General features: G+C 49.0%; 1 protein-coding gene across 1 annotated transcript in view; it reads left to right on the forward strand.

Annotated features, from left to right (window-relative positions):
• Window positions 1–22,230, forward strand: part of ARHGAP33 (Rho GTPase activating protein 33) — a 66,815-nt gene extending 44,585 nt beyond the window's left edge. The window contains exons 14-22 of the mRNA XM_060258080.1: window positions 7,137–7,219; window positions 7,353–7,460; window positions 8,326–8,471; window positions 10,892–11,081; window positions 12,628–12,773; window positions 13,838–13,912; window positions 14,492–15,049; window positions 17,788–18,161; window positions 20,347–22,230. Of these exons, the coding sequence (XP_060114063.1) occupies window positions 7,137–7,219; window positions 7,353–7,460; window positions 8,326–8,471; window positions 10,892–11,081; window positions 12,628–12,773; window positions 13,838–13,912; window positions 14,492–15,049; window positions 17,788–18,161; window positions 20,347–21,489 (2,823 nt within the window). The 3' untranslated portion in view covers window positions 21,490–22,230. The remainder of the gene's footprint in view (window positions 1–7,136; window positions 7,220–7,352; window positions 7,461–8,325; window positions 8,472–10,891; window positions 11,082–12,627; window positions 12,774–13,837; window positions 13,913–14,491; window positions 15,050–17,787; window positions 18,162–20,346) is intronic.
• The last annotated feature ends 405 nt before the right edge of the window (window positions 22,231–22,635 follow it).

A 22,635-nucleotide genomic window follows, 5' to 3' on the forward strand; every position in this document is an offset into this window, starting at 1 on the left:
TCCGTAGAAGTAATTCCAGTAATAGCCCTTTCCCTGCTGAATCCATTTCTGCATACCATGTACAGAAGGTTGCAAGTACCCCTATCAGTCCAAAGCAAAACCTCAAAAACAGAAGCTGTGTGGTACTTTGTTATGATGATCAACTCACACGACACAAAATAGTGTGCTAGCTTTGAGTTCTCTTAGGGTTGCTGTTTCCGAGGCGCCCACTCTTGCTATGGCAAGCAGCAGGGGGGATTTTTGTTGTTGTTGGTAGGGGACAGAATGTAGGGTTGCCAATCTCCAACTGGGGCCTGGAGATATCCCACTATTACAGTTGATCACCAGGCAATACAGATCAGCTCCCCCGGAGGAAATGTCTACTTTGGAGGGTGGACTCTATGGCATTGTACCCTGTTGAAGTCCCTCCTCACCCCAAATCCCACCCTCCCCAGGTTATGCCCCAAATCTCCAAGTATTTCCCTACCCAGAGCTAGCAGCCCTACTGAAATGTCATCCTGTATCATGATGTCATTTCCAGCTGTGTAACCGGAAGTGACCTCACTGCATTGCCATGTGCTCTAGCATTCATCCAGAACATTCATGACCTCGCAGGATGCTGTTCTGTGACTCTTGGTCCCCCAAAGTCTTCCAGGGTTACCAAACAAGGGCTGACGACTTGAGGTTCTCCAGAACTCTTCATTAGGACTTATGGGCTCTCCTTCTTTGGAGGTTTTCACACAGAGGCTAGATCACCATCTGACAGCAATGCTGATTCTGTGAACTTAGGCAGATCATGAGAAGGAGGGCAGGAAGGGTTGCATCAATGCTTGATTCTTGTGGCCCTTTCTTACACGCCCATAGAAATGCTGATCACCACTTTGTTGGTCAGGCAGTAGTTTTTCTCTAGGCCGGTTTTGTCAGGGATCCAGGAGGGTTTTTTGCCACCTTTTGGGAATGGAGTGTGTGTGGGGGTAGGGTTGGCATGTCCAAGAAATATCTGGGGACTTCAGGGGTGGAGCCAGTAGACTTTGGAAGTGAAGCCAGGAGACATTGGGGGTGGAACCAGGAGCGAGATTGTGACAAGCATAATTGAACTCTGAAGGGAGTTCTGGACATCCCATTTAAAGGGACTGCACACCTTTTAAATGCCTTCCCTCCATTGGAAATAATGAAGGATAGGGGCACCTTCTTTGGGGACTCATAGAATTGGACTGTCTGGTTCAGTGCTTTTGAAACTTGGAAGGTGTTTTGAGGAGAGGCACCTGATGCTATGCTGAAGATTTGGTGCCTCTACCTCCCCCCAAGAACACCCCCCCCAAGAACCCCAGATACCTGCAGATCAATTCTCCACTATACCGTATGGGAATCAGTCTCCATAGGGAATGAGTGCCCAGCAGACATTTCTCTCCCCCCCCCCCTGCCCCGCTTTCTGATGACCCTGAAGTGGGGGGAGGGTCTCCAAACCGGGAGATCCCCTGCCCCCACCTGGGGCTTGACAACCCTATGTGTGTGTGGGGGGGGAGGTATTTGTGAATTGCCTGCATTATGAAGGGGGTGGACTAAATGACACTGGAGGTCCCTTCCAACTCTATGATTCTGTGTTCAAGTAAAAGAACAAGTTTTTCAGGCCCTGATTTCAGAGCCCTCTGTCTTCACCCTGTGTAGAATGACAAGCAGATCTGAACAGAGGTGCCAGGGGGAGCTGGTATCAGCTTGTGTGGCACAATGCTGCATTCATTCTGGCGCAGCGCAGAGCCTGGGAGCAGGTTGGCTTTTGAAACTCGATTGAAAAGCTGCAAGCAAGCGTCGGTTGCTTACAAACTGCAGCTGCCGTGGGCCTGAAGTGTCAGTTGAGAGTTGGCCCGGAGGCTTAGCAATAAGCGGCCTCACGTCTCTTCCGTGCGCCTGTTCCCAGGCTGAACAATAGAAGTGGGAGTTGCAGAAGGGGAGTTTGAAAAAGGAGGTGGGACAATGCAGTGCAATTAAATCGTCCTCCGGGGATTGCCGCCTACGCGATAATCTAGGCTGCTCTTCCACCTATTTCCTTATTCTTTTGTCCCACCTGCTCTTTGTACTGTGTTATTTTCGGCTCGGGTAACTCGCACCGCCCCCCTTTCCCTTTTCTGCTTCTGTTCGGTTTTATTTTAATTTCTTTTGATTGTCTCGGGGAGGGCAATGTCCAGGTGCAGCTAGTGATAAGAACCAGCCGCTTCAGCCAAAGATGGGGAGGGCCTGTGGCTCACTGGAAAGAGCCTCTACTTGCCTGCCGTGCAGAAGGTCCCAGGTTCAATCCCCAACATCTCCAGTTAAAAGAACCGCAAGGCAGTAGGTGGTGTGCAGGACCTCTGCCTGAGACCCTGGAGAACCGCTGCTAGGCTGGGTAGACTGGGGGTGTTGAATTCATTTGTTATGAGGGCCGGATCCAACATAAGTGAGACCTTGTCAGGCCAGGCCATGTGTGTTATAAAGTGTAATGCCAGGTAGTGGAGATATAAACTTTATTAAGGACAAACACAATTAAAGATTTTTTTTTAAAAAAAACCTTAAAAATATGTTTAAAATATTTTGTTTATTTAACAGTTTCTGATAACTGACAACTCTTGCTCTGAATTATCTGAATTATCAAAATCTGGAGACAATGTCTGTGCTGTAGCAGTCTTAAGTATGCTGTTCAGGTGATGTTCAGGTGTGTGTCTGTAAATTGCAAACCTATTTTTGATTTATTGACATTCATTACAGAAATATCATGGTCAATGCTTTGAGCCTAAGACCCAGGGGGGAAACATGAAATGTCTGGGTACTGCGAGCTTTTGTACACAAGTTGCTTTGTGTACTGGTCAGCCAATGGAGAAAATGGAGGCTTTGGTCTGTAGCTCCTGTGTGATTGAGCAAGCCTGGCAGAGCAAGCTGTGATGCAGAAGGAAGGAAAGAAGAGAGAGAGAACGAAGCAGATGACAGTGAGTTGCTTGCAGGGCTGATAGGAACCCTCTGGGGGCCTGATTTGGCCCTTGGGCCACACATTTGACACTCCTGGAATAGACAATACTGACCTTGATGGATCAGTGGTCTGATTCAATGTAAGGCAGAGACTATGGCTAAGTAGTAGAGTGCCCAGTTTTCGCTTGTAGAAGGTCCTATGTCCTGTCCCTGGTCTCCCAAGTTAAAGCAGGCAGAAGGCGAAAGAGCTCTTTCTCTGCATGAGACCCTCGGGGTAGCACCATCTGTCAGAGTAGATGCACATCAGTGGATGGGAGATCTTGGTTATACTGAAAAGGGGATTAAGTGAATTCAAGGAAGAGGCTATCAATAAGCCTTGCTCAGGTCTTGCAATCTGGAGGCTCTCATGGCTTCCTGTCGTAAGTCAGCCTTGAGTGAGGGCTCGGATTTCTCAGATGAAGAGCTACCTGGAGCACCTGAGTTTTGGACTTGACTTTGGTTACTCTCTCTTAAGCTTGCTTGTGACCTGCCCTGCTGAACACCAGCCCTTGCCACCTGGGAAAGCTGCACAAATATGCTTCCTTTGTAGAGTCAGTGGCCGTCAACTTTTCCTCATATTATTGTCTTTTCTAGTGACTCTTGTCTTCTCATAATGTGACCGAAGTATAGTAGCCTCAGTTTAGTCATTTTAGCTTCTAGAGAGAGTTCAGGATTGATTTGATCTACAACCAATTTATTAGATTTTTAGGCAGTCCATGTTATCCATAAAACTCTCCTTTGACACCACATTTCAAGTGAATCACCCATCAGTTTTCGCCATTGTCTAGCTTTCACACCCATACATAGTAATGGGCAGGACTTTTTTTGTAGCAGGAACTTCTTTGAATATTAGGCTGCACCCACCCCCCCCCCCCCATGTAGCCAATCCTCCTGGAGGTTACAATAGGCCCTGTACTAAGATTCCTGTAAGCTCTTGGAGGATTGGCTACATCAGGATTGTGTGGCCTAATATGCAAAGGAGTTCCTGCTACAAAAAAAGCCCTGGTAATGGGGAATAAGATGGCATGAATTAACTTGATCTTGTTCATCGACAACACATTGTTATGTATAAGAATCTTTTCTAGCTCCTTCATGGCTGCCCTTTCCAGTCTCAGTCAGCTTCTGATTTCTTGGTTGCAGTCGACCTTTTGGTGACGGCTGAGTAAAGGAATAGAAAATCGTCAACAATTTCTTTATCATCAACCCTAAAGTTGTATAATCTCTTAGTAGTCATTTTGTCTTCTTGCTGTTCAACTGTAATTTTGTGTTGGTGCTTTCTGCTTTAACCTTCATCAGTAGTCATTTCAAGTATTCACTGTTTTTTCCTTCCAGTAGTGTTACCTGCATAGCTCAGATTCTTAATGTTCCTTCCCCCAATTTTCATTCTACCTTTGTCTAAAACTAATCCAGCTTTCCCTATGATATGCTCTGCATATAGATTGAAAACCATTCTGTTTCTCCACATTCTGTTTTGCCCAGAGTACATCAAAACAATGAGACGTTGCAGCACATACATTTCTCTTAAAACCAATCAAAGCTTTTCATGATCCGTATTGTTGAAAGCTTTGCTGTAATCTATGAAAGACAAGCTGGTTTTCTTTTGAAATTCTCTCGTTTGCTTCAGTAACTGTCATAAATTTACAATATGATCTCCAGTGCCCCTTCTTTTTCTGACTCTAGCTTGAACATCTGGCACGTTGAACTTTTATTTTGATTTACTTATTTGTTTAAAACATTTATTATCCACCTTTCTTCCATATGAAGGTCTATATCTACAATATAGATAAAGCACATGAAATAAAATACATTAAATCTATGAAAAACAAATCACAGGTTAGGACTGCTAATAAATTAATCAAATGTAGACCTAAATAAAACCATCTTCTCCATGTTTCCCAGGGTATCATGGACAATGGCTGCCAGGGATTAAAAGCAGGGGTAGAATTCTAGCAGGAGCTCCTATGCATATTAGGCCACACACCCCTGATGTAGCCAATCCTCCAAGAGCTTACAAGGCTCTTTTTTGTAAGCTCTTGGAGGATTGGCTACATCAGGGAGGTGTGGCCTAATATACAAAGGAGCTCTTGCTAACATTCTACCCCTGATTAAAAAGCATCACAAGGCAGCATTTAGGAAACACCCTGGACTTATTCTCCCTCGCACATCCCCCCCCCCGCCTGCATTTATCCCATAGCCCTTCTTCAGGGCACTACTTCTGTTTTTTCCACTTCTCCCACATCCCAGTTATTTAACTTCTCTCCCTCCAGCTTTGCTCCAGCATTCTTTGGCTCTCCAGCATTCTTTGGCTCTTTGTTCCCTCTTGCCTGCTGACTTATGGCTACTGGATTGGCCGCACTGCCAGTTGGTTGGGCAGGAAGTAGAAGATGTGGATGAGTGAGGGAAAGTCTTGTCTGTTCTCCAAGCGAATTTGCTACTGATTGGCATGGTGCCTGTTGGCTTGACACAGAAGTGGAAGAATTACATCCTGTTTTGAACTCTGAGGTCTCTTCTCTGTTGCAGTCGCCACTTTTTAAAATGCCAGTGAGCTTCACATCATCATCCTTGCTTTTCTGAAGTTATATTGGTTTGTTTGGGGAATTTGTGCACTTGTACCTTTTTTTTTTAATCTCCTGGAATATGGGAAAAGTTTGCAACCCAGGTTATTATTGTGTGATGTTTGAGACTGATTAGGGCTATATTTTTGCCAGGTAGGTAGGGGTCTCTCAGCAGCAGGTGGGAGATCTTCTCGGTTATACTGATGGCTTTCAGAAGGGGATTCACTGAATTCAAGGAAGAGGTTAGGTTGATCGTTAGCTATTACTCAGGACAGCTAAAGTTAATCCTTGGGTTAATCCTTTCCCTATGAAGAAAGGTTGAAACGCTTGGGGCTCTTTAGCTTGGAAAAATGTCGACTGAGGGGTGAAATGATAGAGGTTTACAAAATTATGCATGGGATAAAGAAGGTAGAGAAAGAACTACTTTTCTCCCTTTCTCTCAGTACAAGAACTTGTAAACGCTCAATGAGATTGCCGAGCAGTCGAGTTAGAATGGATAAAAGGAAGTACTTCTTTACCCTTAAGGTGATTAACATGTGGAATTCACTGCCACAGGAGGTGGTGGCAGCTACAGGCATAGCCAACTTCAAGAGGGGATTGGATAAATATATGGAGCAGAGGTCTATCAGTAGCTATTCATCACAGGGTATTGTTGGAACTCTCTTTCTGGGGCAAGTGATGCTCTGTATTCTTGGTGCTTGGGAGGGGGAACAGTGGGAGGGTTTCTAGTGTTCTGGCCCTACTGATGGACCTCCTGATGGCACCTGGTTTTTTTGGCCACTGTGTGACACAGAGCATTGGACTGTATGGGCCATTGGCCTGATCCAGCATGGCTTCTCTTATGGTCTTAAAATAACTATGGAGGGTGGAAATCCCATTGGAGTCAGTGGGAGCTTCTAGTGAGCAGGCACACCTGGGATCAGACTGCTACTCAGTTCCAGCTCAGGAAACAGAGGACTCTTCTGCATTCTCATCTTCCTTGCTTGTGCGTTCCTATTGCTTTGGTCCCCCCTCCCCACACATGTTTTGTTCCTTCTAGTGGTTGATGTGATATTGCACCGTTGTGTGTCTGGTATAAAAATCAACAGGTTTTAATGCTGGACATACAGCAATGTAATATTGATTTGACCACTAGAGGGAGAAAAATAAGTGCAACAAAGAGCCCTCCGCTCAAAGCAATAGGGACACACAAGGCAAAAAAATGAGAATGTGAGAGAGCAGAAAGTCAGGTTTGTCCTTTGTGTCTCATAAGCTTTTCAAAGTCAGAGACAGGTGCAGGACTAGGCAAACCTTTAGCTTAGTTCAGCTAGACAGTCCCATTGTTCAAAACTGACTTGAAAATTCAGGTGTACAACTCTGCTCAGGGTCTCTCTTTCTGACTACTGAGAGACAGACTTGAAGAATGGTACTTTTCTTACTTTCAAGAAGTCGCTCCTCCATTTAAGTACTTTAATGTTATTTTAATCCTATTATATTGTATTTGCCCTTTACATAAGCCACCCTGAGCTCTGCTTGCAGGGAAGGGAAGCCTAGCAAAACAAACTGACAGGGCCCTGCTCCACCTGAAGCCTTGCTGCCGAATTGACCTCCCCCTTTTCCTTCTTTTCTCCCCCACCCTTGCAGGAGGCTGTGTCTGTCTCTGGGAACGAGGAGCGCTTAGTACGTGTCCATGATGTCATCCAGCAGCTGCCTCCGCCACACTACAGGTACAGATTGTCTGAAAAGTGACTGTGCAGTCCTGAGGAACAAAGAAGCACTTGGAGGTGGGAACTGGGCTTCAGCTGGGTAGGCTCGTAAAAGCAGGCTGTCGCAGTAGCAGCTTCCGCTTTGTCCCAACAGGACCCTGGAATACCTGCTCCGGCACCTGGCACGCATGGCTATGCACAGTCAAAACACCAGCATGCATATCCGCAACTTAGCCATCGTTTGGGCACCCAACCTGCTGCGGTGAGACGCCCAGACACACTATGCCTTACCTGCGCTGCCAAGATACTCTGGCTGGCACCCTCTCTGTCTCTTTCCTGTGCTGTTCTCAAAACCATACTTGCGCTTCCCTGGCATTTTCCCTGTGCTAACCCAGCCCTTACCCACAATCCTTTGGGGCACAAAACTCAACCTTTCCTGCATCATACAATGAACCTGTAGTTGCTGGACTTAACTTCCTAAGAGAGCCAGTGTGATGTAGTGGTCAGAGTTCTGGACTGGGATCTGGGAGGGAGGCCGGGCTTTAAATCCTCTCTGTTTTGTGACCTTGGGCCAATCACACATCCTCAGCCTAACTTACTTCATGAGGTTGTTGTGAACATACAGTGGAGGCCAGGAGAATGGTGTAAGCCTCTTTGGGTGTCCACTGGGGAGAGAGATGGTACATATGTGAAGTACAGCGTCCTTTCTCACAGTTTTGTCCCTTAGAAGTGTTGCTGTGCGACTCATCCTAGATGTTTCACTTTGAGGCTCTGCCAGCAATGCTGTTTGGCTCTTCATTTGAGATTTTTTTGCCTGTGCTGCTGTAGCCTTTATCTCCTCTCCCCCTCCGTTAATCTGTTCCTCACTGTCACACTTACCCACAATGCTCTGGAGTTCCTTCCGCACCAACCCAAATGCCACTTTCTGTGTCCACTGTGATCTAAAAATTTGGCGATCTGTCCTTGCTTCCCTAGTTAACCATATTACCTCAGGTCTGTGCCATGCCCTTCCATGTTAGACACGTGATGCCCTGGGCCCACGAGTATGCTTGTATCCTTCCTAGGCCTTTCTTGATTCTCACAGAAATATCAGACTACCTAGTAATTCCTCCTCCTTTTCATGGCAGTTCAATGGCTCTGGAGTCCGTAGCGCAGTGTGGTGCAGATGCCTTCCAGGAAGTCCGAGTGCAATCCCTGGTGGTTGAGTTCCTCCTCAACAATGTTCAGGTTCTCTTCAGTGACACCTTCACCTCTGTTGGAAAGGACAGTGCAGGTACCTCACCCCAACTGTATTTCTGTCAGGGTGCTCAGAATTCTGCTAAGAATCAGTCAGTCTGTTCCTACAAATCCCAGAATTCCCAAGGGAAGCCAAGAGACGTCAACTTACTTATATTTATATTACAGCTGTAGATGTCTCTGTCCCCACCTCAGGCAAAGACCCATCAATTTTTTTTTTCATTTCTTGGCACAGAGTGTCCAATTCTGACAAAATTGGCCACTGGGAGTTCGTCCAAGAGACTTTGTGAGGAGATTGTCTTCTGTTATAGTAATTGCTGGCCCTTTGCTTCAGTAAGCAAGAAGAGACCTCTCTTTTGAGTCCCATATACTCCCTTGATGTCTGTCTGTGTGTGTGTGTGTGTGTGAGAGAGAGAGAGAGGAAGAGAAGATAGTAGTGAATATTGGCAAGTGGCCTGGAAGGTTCCAGAGAAGACACTGTGTCCACATTAATCACTGAACTCACTTCCATGCTTACTTCATGTATATATCATGGAACTGAATTTTGTCTACGTAGCGTTCCCAGGAAGTCTCCCATCCAAGCACTGACCAGGTCCAGCTACAACTAGGTTTGCTGGAGACATTTGTGGAAGAAGCCAGTGGCTTCTATCTAAAATGGCGACAGCCTAGGCCCTAAATCTGTAAATCTCTGAATACCAGTCTAAGGAGGCCACATCACATATGAGAACATGAACCTACCTTATTCTGAATCAGACCATTGGTCCATCAAGGTCAGTACTGTCTATTCAGACGACCTTCACTCCTCAGTCTCAGGCAGAGGTCTTTCACTCCATGATCCTTTTAACTGGAAATGCCAGGGGTTGAACCTGAAACCCACACAGGAAGGGTGGGGATAAAAAGCCAATAAAATAAATTTTAAAATCCAATAAATAAATTGACCTACTGCATGCCAAGCAGAGGCTCAACGACTGAACCGCAGTCATTCCAAAGGAAAGGCCTTGGCCTCTTTACTCTGTTTGTTGGCTCTTCGCAGCACCTGGCTGGCGTTGTGTAATACTGGATGCTCAACTAGATAGACCCCTGGTCTAATTCACTGTGTCACTTCTTACATTTTTATGGATCACATGCCTTCCCCCTGGGAGTTGGTAGTGTTCTAGTATGATGTGGAAGTACTTAGAAAGTGTTATAAGAGTTCTGAAAAACATCTAATGCTGGACCAGTTGCGGTTTTGGAGAACTTCTCAAAGGCAGCTTGACTTGGAGGACATTGCATGTGTAAAATGCCACCAAGTCAGGGCCAACTTACCAGCAACCCGATAGAATTTTCAGGGCAAGAGGCACTCAGAGGAGATTTGCCATTCTCTGCCTCTGCGTAGCTGTCCTCATCTTCCTTGGTAGCCTCGCATCCAAGTGCTTACCAGCGCTGACCCTGCTGAGCTTCCAAGATCAGGTGAGATCGGGCTAGCCCGAGCTGTCCATCACTAGGATCAGGCCTGTAGCCACGGGGGGTGGGCTATGAGGACACTGCCCCCTGACTTCCAGGCAGGGCCCCCTCACCTACAGGGGGCTCTCCATGGGGGCAGCCTGCTTCCCCCCCCCCTTTTTTTGCCATGGCTGAGCTGCCAAAGCATCAGCAGCAGCAGCCAGAGCTGATCAGGGCACAGTGCACTGCAGTAGCAAAAACAGCAGGCAGAGAGGAGGGAGGTGGAGGAGTGAGAAGCAGAAGAAGCCCAGTAGAATGGGCTGGGGGGGGGGGGGCGGTTGGACCTGCTGGCTGCAAAGTGCTGGAGTGGGGAAGAGGGAGGTGGAAGGAACCCCCCCCCCCTCCCAGCTTGCATGCTAGGTGCAGTCCCTTCTTGACTCCAAAGGTTTAGGGTTGGCTGCCTTGACTTGGCCATTTTTGCCCCTACACCAGAAAGCTTCTGAGAAGCAGCAAGCCCCACAGTGGATGGGAAAGGGTGCCCCCTGACTTTTTAAAAAAGCCCCCTGGCTACGGCCCTGACTAGGATGGGATTATTTCCTGACCTGTTTTCCAGTTTGGCGTAGTGGTTAAGAGTGGGGGACTCTAATCTGGAGAACCAGTTTTGATTCCTCAGTCCTCTTCCGCATGGCAGCCAGATTGGTGACCTTGGGTCAGTCACAGTTCTCTCAGAGCTGTTCTGCTCAAGAGCAGTCTCTGTTAGAGCCCTCTCAGCCCCACCTACCTCACAGGGTGTCTGTTGTGGGGAGAGGAAGGGAAAGGAGATTGTAAGTCATTCTGAGACTCCTTCAAGCAGGGTATAAATCCAACTCTTCTTCATTTGAGATCATAGTACCACTTTCGGCACTAAATCTCTCTGGTGCATATCTGCGGGGTGTCCATTTGTGTTGTAACGATGTCCTTCTGACAGTGGGCTGGTGATCGTATGAGCAGGCCATAACCTTCCTCTTTTTGCCACCAACTTCCTGTCTCCACCAGGGCGCTGCTTCCTTCCCCGACCCAAATCCCAGCTGGTCAGCTGCCCTTCCACCCGGCTGCTTTCTCTCGAGGAGGCCCAAGCGCGCACTCAAGCCCTTTGCAAGATCACCAAACCAGAGGCCAAACGCGAGTCCACTGATTTGCAGGGGCAGGGGAAAGTCTCCGCTGTATTGGGATCACCTGACACCAGGTAACAGGGATGGAGAATGGAGAGGTGGGCCCCAGAAACATCCATGCAGAGAGGCAAGCCCCAGACTGACTTCTGCTGCTCTCCTTGGGAGCTTTTGGGGTGGGTGTTGCTGGAGGAGAGATGATGATGGTGATGATATTGGTTTGTAAATTGTCCTCCCTTGTAAAAACAGTTTTACTGTTTACCACTCTTGAGTCCTGTAAAAACAGGACTCAAGAGTGGTACACTGCATGGTATAAATTCATACAATACATACAGTAATTGAACATATGAAGCTGCCTTCTACTGAATCAGACCCTCAGTCCATCAAAGTCAATATTGTCTACACAGACTGCCAGCAGCTCTTCAGGGTCTCACGCTGAGGTTTTTCATGCCTATCTGCTTGGACCCTTTTTAGTTTGAGATGCCAGGGATTGAACCTGAGACTTTCTGCTTACCAAGCAGATGCTCTGCCACTGAGCCACCGTCCCTCTCCTAAGAAACAGTTATTAGAAACAGCTGGGTGACCAGGGAGAAACCGTTAAAAACAATAAAAACACAACAATCAACCTAACAGATGGCATTAAAAATTTCAGGGGTGCCACTGCCTCATGAGGTGGCAGGGAATGCCAGGAAGACGGAACCATCGCTGTCCTCAACCACATTTCTGGCGGAACATCTCTGCCTCACAGGCCCTGTAGAACTGCATCAGGTCCCCCAGGGCATGGATGTTGTTTGGCAGAGTTCCACCAGCTTGGAGCCAGGGCAGACTTAACAGATCTGATACAGCAAGATAATTCCTGAGTAGATCATTGCAGGGTTGTTTTGTTTTGTTTTTTGCATTTTGTTTGTTCTGCCTTCAAGTCGCAGCCGCAGGATTTTCAAGGCAAGAGCCAAATAGAGGTGGTTTGAGAGCCAGCGTGGTGTAGTAGTTAAGAGCAGTGGACTCTAATCTGGAGAACTGCGTTTGATTCCCCACTCCTCCACATGCAGCCAGCTGGGTGACCTTGGATCAGTTACAAGTCTCTTAGAGCTTTCTCAGCACCTCATAAGGTGCCAGATATGGGGAGAGGAAGGGAAGGTGATTATAAGCTGCTCCAAGACTCCTTTGGGTAGTAAAGGGTGGGGTATAAAATCCTTCCTTCCTTCCTTCCTTCCTTCCTTCCTTCCTTCCTTCCTTCCTTCCTTCCTTCCTTCCTTCCTTCCTTCCTTCCTTCCTTCCTTCCTTCCTTCCTTCCTTCCTTCCTTCCTTCCTTCCTTCCTTCCTTCCTTCCTTCCTTCCTTCCTTCCTTCCTTCCTTCCTTCCTTCCTTCCTTCCCTCCCTCCCTCCCTCCCTCCCTCCGCATAGCAATTGGAATTGCTTGGGGATCTCTCATTCCAAGTACTAACCAGGCTAGATCTTTTAACAGGTGATTAGGCAACTGAGATGCCAGCTTTTCACCTGCAGCAGCAATATGCCTTTAGAAGGAGAACTGAATTTCTCTCGGAGGAACTGTGTGTTGCACCCTCTCTGACCCAAGGTGCTGGAGATGGTGATACAGAGCTGACCTCTGTCTCCCACCTGTAGGCAAAAGGCAGAAAGCAATGGGAGGCTACGCAAGATCTCGGGCCCAAACTGGAAGGCATTCTTTGCTATTGGCAAGGCTCCGGTCACGTTCCGCAAGAAGTCACATCGGCTTGGAGAGCTCTTTGGACTCGGAGAGTCTCTGCCAGGTGAGAGAGCTAACTGATACCCAGGTTTGTGGCCTTTTGCTGCTTTGTACCTGAACTGTCTTCCTTCATTCTATAACCGATCTGTAACTACCCTCTTCTAGGATGTATGAAACAGGTCTCTGTTTCCTGCCCCACCCTCCATATTCCATGCCAAGGCAGTGTAGAAATCTGCAAAGCCAATTTGCTTGAATCCCCATTGATGAGATTTTAGAATTCCCAGCATATTTTAAGCAATATTTTTAGGTTAGCTTGACTCTTTTAACATTGTCAGTATATTTAGGGTTAGAGTTAGGGTTAGGGTCTTTCCCTTTTTCGTCTTTTGTCTTTGGATGCTGATTGCCCCATGAAGGGATGGATGCTTATATACTGATTTGTCCCCCTTCACAGGACAAATAATACCCTTCAGGAGATGTCTGATGCAGGGAAGGAAGGGTAAAGCCCCCTCCTCTTCCATTCTGTGGTCCCAAAATGAATTTAGGGCGCTGCCCTCAGAAAATTAGTTCCTTGCAGCATCACACATAGAACCAGGGGTTGTTTTGTAAAAAAAATAGGTGGCAGAGCTCTTTAGCATATGCCTGCCAAAAGCAGCCTGATGCAAGAAAGATGAGCCCTGGATGAGCGAGGCCTGCTTGGATTGGCTAGAGAGCCAGCCATCCCAAGCAGGCCTCGCTTGCCTGGGGCACTCCTGGGCCACACCCCCCCCCAGTCAAAAGGCCAGCAAGCCACCTGCCACCCAAAATCACATAGGAAGTGGAGAAAGGGTGGTGCGGGCTTCTCCAGGGGTTAATGAGGGCTGTTGGGGGCGTGGCAAAGTCCCTGGTGGCTGGCTGGCTGCCCGCTCTCCTAATCCAAGGATTGTTATGCAGCTGTACCTACTATTCAGAGGACAAGGTAGGTGGGGAGGAAGAGGTGGAACCCTCAGAAAGGTTCAGGAGCTGTGCTCCTGTGAGCTCCTGCTGAATCTGCGTGGAACTGCTGAGGTTTGTAACGAGATGGAAGATTGTGAGCAAAGACTTTTCCCAGGGACTGGTGATAACCCGTTCTCTCATCATATCTTACCTTAGGGGGCCAAGCTGAGACTGTCACCCTGAGATCCGCCAAGAGTGAGGAGTCGCTGACCTCCCAGGCCAGTATGACAGGTAAATCTTGTAGACTGGGAGTTGAGAAGGAAAGAGCCTGGGCGAGCTGTTTGTGTATAGACATTGAGCACCTTGTGGTGACTTCTGCCTGTAAAATAAACCATCAGCTGCACAAAAAGTCACCTATATAATTGCAGTGGGTCACTGCCTTCCCAAGGTGGTACCTGCTATCCTGAGGAAATGGACCACTGATCTGTGCAACGGTTTTCATGGCTTTCACATAAACTCATATGCACAGGAGACTACTCAGCTCACAGTGGTCTCCACCTGCCATAAACAGGGTGTAACGTCGGTGCATGTTTCTTGTACTCTCAGGTACACAATATGTCAGGAACAGTGTTCCCTCTTAAGCTGAGTTAGTGTGAACTGGCTCAAAGTTCTTTAGCCTCCAGCTCACGCATTTTTGTCTTAGCTCAGGGAAAATGGCCCTATAGCAACAATTGATGCAGTAGCCCACAATTTTAATGCCAGTAGCTCACAAAGTAGAATTTTTTGCTCGCAAGACTCCACAGCGTAGAGGGAGTATTGGTCAGGAGGGGTCTTTCATTGATCCGTGTGCCTTTTGACCTTTGACCTTAGGTCTTCCTAAGCTGCCCTGCCTGCGACGCCCCCACTCCAGCAGTGATGCCTTCCCCACCCTGAAGCCCTGCCGTTCATGTTCATCTCTGGGCTCCTCTGTGTCGGGACGGGGGGATGGCCCAGTCGGGGTTGTGGACATGGTGGCACGGCGCCGTTCTTCCTGGCTGGAGGGTGACTCTGAACTGGACTCGGAGCTCGAGCTGAGCCCTCCCGGCCTCCGTGGATTGGACTTTGACCCGCTAACCTTCCAGTGCAGCCCCCCTGCTCGCCGGCCCTCGCTCTCGGACAACTCGAGCACCCCCAGCCCCATCGGGGCCCTCTCGCCCAGTTCACCCCCCACCATTGGCCAGGATACATTGGAGCCTTTACCTGTGTCCCTGCCCGACAAGGTGCTGGAAATGTTTGCAGGCAGCGAGGTCAAGGGGCTGAATTTGCACACCTCCTCGCCGCACATGATCTCTATGCTGCTGAGCACCGCTGGCGGGCAGCTCAGCGACAGCTGCAAACGTGAAGTCGGCTGCAAGCTCACACAAGCCAAAGGCCGTGGGTCGCCTCACAGTGAGTACGGTTTGTGTGCGCATTGTGTTCCACGAATGCAACCTCACATCTTTGTACTCTGTAGTAGTAGTAGTAGTAGTCCTTTATTGGCATTGATATAAGAGTACAGTATACTTTAAAACCGACAGTAACACTATAAAATATAGTAAAACCTTAGAAAAACCAGCAAAAGTTAAATGACATAAAATAGCTGTGGGCTATGCATGAGTAAAAGCCTCTCTGATTTGGATCGCAACCTGTAAAAAGCAAGCCACATGAGTGGTGACAAAGTTGTGTTTCCCGTGGAGTAAAAAGCGAACTTTAGCATTGACAGAGAGGCCTTGATGGTCAAAGAGCAGAGCATCTAAGTATCTTGCTCGTGGATTGCTATAGAAAGGGCAGTCCAAAAGAACATGAGAGACCGTTTCGATGACTCCTTGGCTACAAGGGCATCGTCTAAGATTGCAGGGGATTCTGTGGTATCTTCCGGAGAGGATGGCCGATGGTAGTGCATTAAATCTGGCCAGCATGAAAGCTCTTCTTTGGTGAGGATCAGTTAAACAGAGGAAATAGGGAGCTAAAAACCCAGGAGTCAGGGATAAACCCAAATAGCTTGGGGAGCAGGTTTTCCGAGCTGCCTCAGTTAGATGTTGCAACTGGATATCTAGTAATCTGCGTTTGATGGATTGGAATACCGCAGGAGCAGAGGATAGATAAAATGCATCCAAGGAAATTCCTATGGATGTGATTTTCTTTTGGATCAGGGTCAACCATTTGGATGGATGATGGTCCATCAGCATCAAAAAGGTGAAAGAGTTCTGATCAGAGTTAAATAAAAGGCGCAGCTGTGTTCAGTTAAGTGGGAAGAACTGCCGCTTGTTGGCTCTGAAATCACAGTCCGTGCCTGATTTGTCCAGGGATGGGGTTAGAGAAGTCCACTCTGGATGTGGGGGTAGCTGAAGTGCCCCAAAAGGGGAGAGAATGTCTCCTGTTCTAAGTTCGTTGGAGGGTGACATTGGAATCTAATAAATAAAACTAATAGATTATGGGATAATTGGTTCGAGGTAAACTTCATTTGAGTGGGAAAATTGTTTTTGTGAACTCTCTACACTAAAATATTTACTTCCTCCCCCCCCCTTCCCCTCTTCCCATAAGGTTATGAACAGTTTTAATAGTAAACTCAGGGCTTTTTTGTAGCAGGAACTTCTTTGCATATTCGGCCATACCTCCCGGATGTAGCCAATCCTCCAAGAGCTTACAAGGCTCTTAGTACAGGGCCTCCTGTAAGCTCCAGGAGGATTGGCTACATCAGGGTTGAGTGGCCTACTATGCAAAGGAGTTCCTGCTACAAAAAAAGCCCTGAGTAAAATTTTGACATTTCAGGCAGAAGCCCTGATGTCGTATATCCCTCTGGCAACAGATTGTATTAATTAGCTTAGAGGTCACTCTGATTTTTAGCTACTGGGGCAAACAGACCAGCCTTTGGAGAGAGTGATTTATAGATTCCCTAATACAGCACAGCATGTTCTATTCCCACAACTAGCCAAACCATCAGTATTTTCACTTTTTTTATACCTGTCATTCCATAAGGTTGTAGTCACCATTGTTTTGAGCTGCAGGGGTTTCAGGTAGCAAGGAGTGGCACGAGCACTTTTTCTTTTGCACAGGGTAAATTCCACGTAACCACCAGCACACTTGGTTGGTTGCCAGAACTGGACTCTGTAGAGTATCTAGCAAGATACTTACTCTAGCCCTGTGTGGTGTGAGTGGATCTTGAGGAGGGCCTTGAAAGAGGAGCAGGAAACAACATAATGCAGTGGTCTCCAACATGGTACCCATGGCCATGGCCGCCATGATGCCCGCTGACACCTTTCTTTGGAGCCCATGAACTGTCTTCAGAAAGTGGGTTGGGCCAGGTGATGCTCCTGCCCAGGAGGGCTTCTGATTGGCCACTTGAAATCTGATCGGCTGCACAGATAAAAATAACATTGTTTCAGTGGCACCTGCCAACAAAGCGTTGGTTTTATTCTCTCTCACACCCCTATTTCCCAGCGTATTTTTTTAAAAAAATTACTCCTCGCATCCCTTGCACTTCCTGTGTGTGTGTATGTGGCACCGCCTCCCGTGGCAGCCATTTTGTGGTTGTCCCTGCCTCCCATGGTGGCCATTTTGTGGTTGTGCCCACCATCCTGTGTCAGAATTCCAAAGGTACCCACAAGCTCAAAAAGTTGGGGACCCCAGCTTAGTGGATAGAGAAGAAGGGAAGGATGTTTCAGACATGGGGAGCTCCATGTCAGAAGGCCAAGGGTAGGAGCAGGAAGATTGGAAGGGAGCTGGTAGAGTGAACAACCCATTCCACTAGGGCAGGCAGGCACAGAGCATCTTTCTTTAAGAGCATCTTTCAGGTGCCCCATTACTCCAAGCTCTGCATCTCCAGACTGGAACATGGATTTGCCAGCTCTGAGTTAGGAAATACCTGGAGATTCGGGGGCTGGAGCCTGAGGAGGCTGGGGTTTGAGGAGGGGTGAGACTTCAGTGATGTGTGATGCCAAAGAGCCCACCTTCTAGAGTGGCCATTTTCTCTATCACCTGGCGATCAATTGTAATCCCAGGAGATTTGGCAGCCCTGCTGGAACAGGAAGGACACAGTCTGCAACAGGGGTTTTGCTGGTATTTCTTGCGTTCCTTCCTAGGAAGATAGTCTCGCCCTTCCTGATGGTGCAGCCTGCCCTGATCTTCCTTTTTCCCCCCCTATCGAGGTCCAAAAGCCGAAGCGGTCCCCACATCTCCTGGTGCACTCCCTGTGCTGCGGCATATTCCCCCGCCTCCTCCTCCCAAGAACCCAGCTCGACTGATGGCGCTAGCGCTGGCCGAGAGCGCACACCAGGCAGTCCTGCAGCAGCAGCAACAACAGCAGCGGCGGCAATCCGGCCACGGGAAGAGGGAGCCACGGACGCACTTCCGACGCTCACTGTCCCTGGAGTGCAAAGCAGGAGAGCTGTCGACTGGAGCGCGGGCGCTCTACTCCATGGTTCGTCCTGGCCCCAAGGCCCCCGGACCCGCATCACTGCAAGGCCAGGCCAGGGGCAGGAGCGTGGGCAGCCAGTGTCGCGACCGCCAGGGTGGAAACCAGGTGAGGGGATGGGATTGGCTAGAAGGGGGAGGAGAGTTAAAGGGATTGGCTAGGAGGGGGAGGGCGGTTGAAGGGATTGGCTAGAAGGGAGTGGGGAGGTGTTAGTCTGGAGAGGCGGTGGAACTGGGGCTACTGTTCAGAGGCTGCAGGTTTCTCAGTTACTTGGGTGCTTTCGCATGTGCTAAATAATGCTGTTTCAAGCTGTACCTGGCGTGTGCAGTTCTGGATGCCTCACTTCAGAAAGGATGTGGACGAATGGAGGGGGTGCAGAGGAGAGCAACAAGGATGATCAGGGGCCTGGAGACCAAGCCCTAGGCGGAAAGGCTGAGGGACTTGGGGATGTTCAACCCACAGAAGAAGAGGCTGAGGGGAGACAGGATTGCTGTCTTGAAGTATTTGAAAGGCTGTCACTTAGAGGAGGGCAAGGAAGTAAATGCCACCCGTCCACCCCCATAAACATGCAACTTCCTGAGATGGGACAGACGCTTGTTGGCAGCAGAGGAGAGGACTTGCAATAATGGGTTTAAATTAAGGGTGGGAAGGTACCAACTGGATACTAGGGGGGGGAATTCAGAGTGAGAGTGTTCAGCAGTGGAATCCACTACCGAGGGAGGTGGTGAGCTCCCCTTCATTGGCAGTCTTTAAGCAGCAGCGGGACAGATCCATGTTAGGGATGCTGTGGGCTGATCTTGCATTGAGCAGAAGGTTGGATTAGATGGCCTGTATGGCCCCTTCTAATTCTGAGGTTCTATTAATCTATTTCAGTCACCATTTGCAAGTGGATTTTGCCATTTCACGAAGCAAAATCCAGTTGCAAAGTTCATGAAAGTGAATTGGAAATGGGTTATTTAGTGTGTGTGAAAGCACCCTTTTTGTATATTATTACCTTTTACAATCATGGTGGTAAGAAGATGTTCTGCCTCACACACCATGATGTCCTGTGCTGCCTCCCAGTCAGGATAAAAGAAGAACTCTCCGCTAGGTTCTCTGCCTCTGTGAATGCATTTGTTGTCTTTGCAGACAAAATAGACAGGGGTTAGGATAGAACGGGAGTCCCCAACCTTTCTAAGCCTGTGGGGAAGTCTGACACAGGACTGTGGGCACAGCCACAAAATGGCTGCCGCAGGAGACAGAGCCAACCACAAAATGTCAGGGCATGAGGTTATGTACAGTTTTAATAATAAACTTTTGACATTTCAGGGCAGAAGCTCTGTCTCACAGGGTACCTTTTAAAATGAACATACTGTTTAAGAATATTTTCTTTCAAACACCTTTGGCCATGCCATGAAGATCCTTGAGCTGTGGTGGAAGCTGCTGCCGAAGTAGTGTTTTAAAAAAAATCTACACAGCCAATCAGAAGCCCTGCTGGGCAAAAGCTCCATCTGACCCTGCCTACTTTCTAAAAAAAAAAACACTTGGCAGTTGCCAAAGAAGGTTTCTGTGGTCACCATGGCACTCAAGGTCGCCATATTGGGGACCCCAGTGAGTTGAGCAGGCACTAGGAGGAGGTCAGGGCTTTTTGTGTAGAAAAGGCCCAGCAGGAACTCATTTGCATATTAGGCCACATCCCCAGACATCACCATTGTTTCGGACAGGGCCTTTTCTGTAGAGAAAGCCTAGCAGGAACTCATTTGCCAGTTTGGTGTAGTGGTTAAGTGTGCAGACACTTACCTGGGAGAACCGGGTTTGATTCCCCACTCCTCCACTTGCACCTGCTGGAATGGCCTTGGGTCAGCCATAGCTCTGGCAGAGTTTGACCTTGAAAGGGCAGCTGCTGTGAGAGCCCTCTCCAGCCCCACCCACCTCACAGGGTGTCTGTTGTGGGGGAGGAAGGTAAAGGAGATTGTGAGCCGCTCTGAGACTCTTCGGAGTGGAGGGCGGGATATAAATCCAGTATCTTCTTCTTCATCTTCTATTTGCATATTAAGCCACATGCCCTGACCACCCTTGTTTCACACAGGACCTTTTCTGTAGAAAAGCCCAGCAGGAATTCATTTGCATGTTAGGCCACATCCCCTGATGTCAAGCCAGCCAGAACTTCGTTCCTGCTCAAAAAAAAAAAGTCCTTGAGGAGGTGTTCAGAAGACTCTATGTGGAAAGGAGCCAGGCTCGTGTGTTTATGTGTGTGTTTCCAAAATGCTTTACAAGTCCCTACCATTTCCTCTCTCATCTTATCTCTCCACAGGTGTCATCAAGCCAGGCCTCGCCCTTGGGTAGCTCAGATTCCTTCTCGCCCTATCGGCGGGTCCTCAGCGACCTGCCCCAGAGAGACCCCCAGCCACATTCCTTAACAGACCCATACCGCTTGTCCTGCCAGTCTCCTGCCACACCTGTTGCCTACAGCTACCAGCCACCTCCCCTGTCAATCCCCTATCCTGCGCCCCGCCAGCCTCAAGACCCATTTCCCACATCCACTCAGTCTCCAGCCCCACCTAAGCCTCCGCCTCCTCCACACTTCCCCATTGCCCCGAATCCCCTGCCCCTCAAAAGCAGGCTCCCTACCTTTCAGCCCTACCTCCCGGAACATCAGCTCCGGCACAACAGCCGCTTCCCTGTCTCTTCTCGGGCAGGTGTTAATGGGACGCCACCGCCCCAGCTGGAACACGAGAATCTCTACTACGAGATTGCTGGAGAGCCTCCCGCTTACCCGGGTATGGCACGACCGTGGCCTCCCTACCCACCCCCTGAGTATTTGGCTACCTTTAATGCCTCCTACGGGGTGTTTGAGAGGCCCTGGCGCCAGCCCTACCTCCCCTCAGCCCCGTCGTCCCTCCAACCCATCTTGAAGAACAGCCGCGTGCACAGCCAGCCGATGCCACCTGCCGTGACTCGGCAAGAACCCATCTACGTCAACGTGCCCTTTCCCGAGCCCCCACCCGTTATCTCTGCCTCTTCTCCCCCACCTGAAGCGTCACACCCACGCAGCCATTCTGACCCCGGAGCTGCTCAGCCTTTAGCACACCACAGCAGACCCCCATTGCCTCAGAAGCAGAGGCTCGGTTGGGGATACCCGTCCACTGGGCAATACCGCCAGCTCATGGATGTTTTGCCGTGTAGCCGTACCGTGTGGCAATTCTACCGCCCTCCCCCCTCTTGTTGGGGTCGCCCCCCCTACGGTCCCGAGCCCATCATCACCTACGACGGACCCCCGGCCCGCCCAGGGAGCCAGGCCTCCGCTCCCCCTTCGTCTCTGCGGAAACTGGATGAGTGCTGCCCATCGCCACCGCAGTACGGCAATGTGGAAAGGAGGGCGGGGTCTCCATCCGGGTGCTACTTGGGGCCCAGTTGGACAGTGTACACAGAGGGCCAAACGCACAGCTACTGTTGAGAGACCGTGCCCTGCGGGCGCGCACCGAGGCTTCCCAGTGCTGGGCTCTGGGGTTTCCGCTTGCCTCTCTTCCTCACCTCCCTCTGGCTATCCATGGAACTATGTTGTGTACTGTTTGCTGTGAAAAGTGCGGGCTTCGGCAGGCAGGGATCTGCCACTACGGATCACGGTGGCTTCTCCCCGGGTGCCCCCTTTGGCTGCTGTGTTTGCCCATTTAAATGACTTTACCGGCTGTTGTTTTTGAAAGCACATGAACCTCTGGAGGCAGCTTTGACTCTGTCCATCACAAAAAGACCAGCACAACAACAACATTGTCTGCAGTGCTTCTACACCCTGGCTACTCCACGTGTTGCAGCTGCACTCCATGATGCATTGCCTGGGATGGTTCTCGAATACCATCCCGGGAGAACTTTCGGTCATTGTAATGAATCTGGCAAGGTGGCCGAACTTCCCATTTTTGCTTTCTTGGCAGTGTCCGAGGGATCTCAAACTTGCTGCTAGTCGTGTTCACAGGGATGCGAGGTAGCTGGGGTTGGCACGCACCCCGATGCTCCTGAAGCACATCGTTGTGTGAAATACTTGCCATCTCTTGGGTGGCTCGACCAAGGGCCTTTTTGAGTGAGGGATGGACCGAATGGTACAGCAATCGCTTCAAACACAATTTCCTTCCAGCGTTTTCAGCAAGGAAAAAAGTTCTAGCTTTTTAACCCATGTCTTAACCCAATTAAAACATTAACAGGACACACATTGCACCCTTTCTCCTGTCTCCCCAAGCAGTGTAACCACAGTTTGTACCAGGAGAAGAAATGTTTAGAGTAAATGCAGCCCGCCCACCCCCTACACACATGCAATTCCTAAGATAGGACAGACACTTGTGGGGTTCAAATCTAGGCAGAACGAGGCGAATACCGAGGATTTCAGTCATTGGGGCAGGTGGGATCAAAGCATTTGTATGTTTATTTAGAATCAGAGCGTCTTTGTATATGTATGTATGGAGGGGATTGTTTTATTGTTTTTAAGAAGCATGTGTGCCTGGCATGGAAAACCTGTATATGTGTGTGTGTGTGTGTTTGAGAATCAGGCTTGTGTGTGCTTGGAAGGGTGTAGAGCTGGGAATATCAAATGTCTTTTTTTTGGGATGTGTGT

The sequence above is a fragment of the Heteronotia binoei genome, chromosome 17, assembly GCF_032191835.1.
Source record: "Heteronotia binoei isolate CCM8104 ecotype False Entrance Well chromosome 17, APGP_CSIRO_Hbin_v1, whole genome shotgun sequence".
Taxonomy (NCBI): domain Eukaryota; kingdom Metazoa; phylum Chordata; class Lepidosauria; order Squamata; family Gekkonidae; genus Heteronotia; species Heteronotia binoei.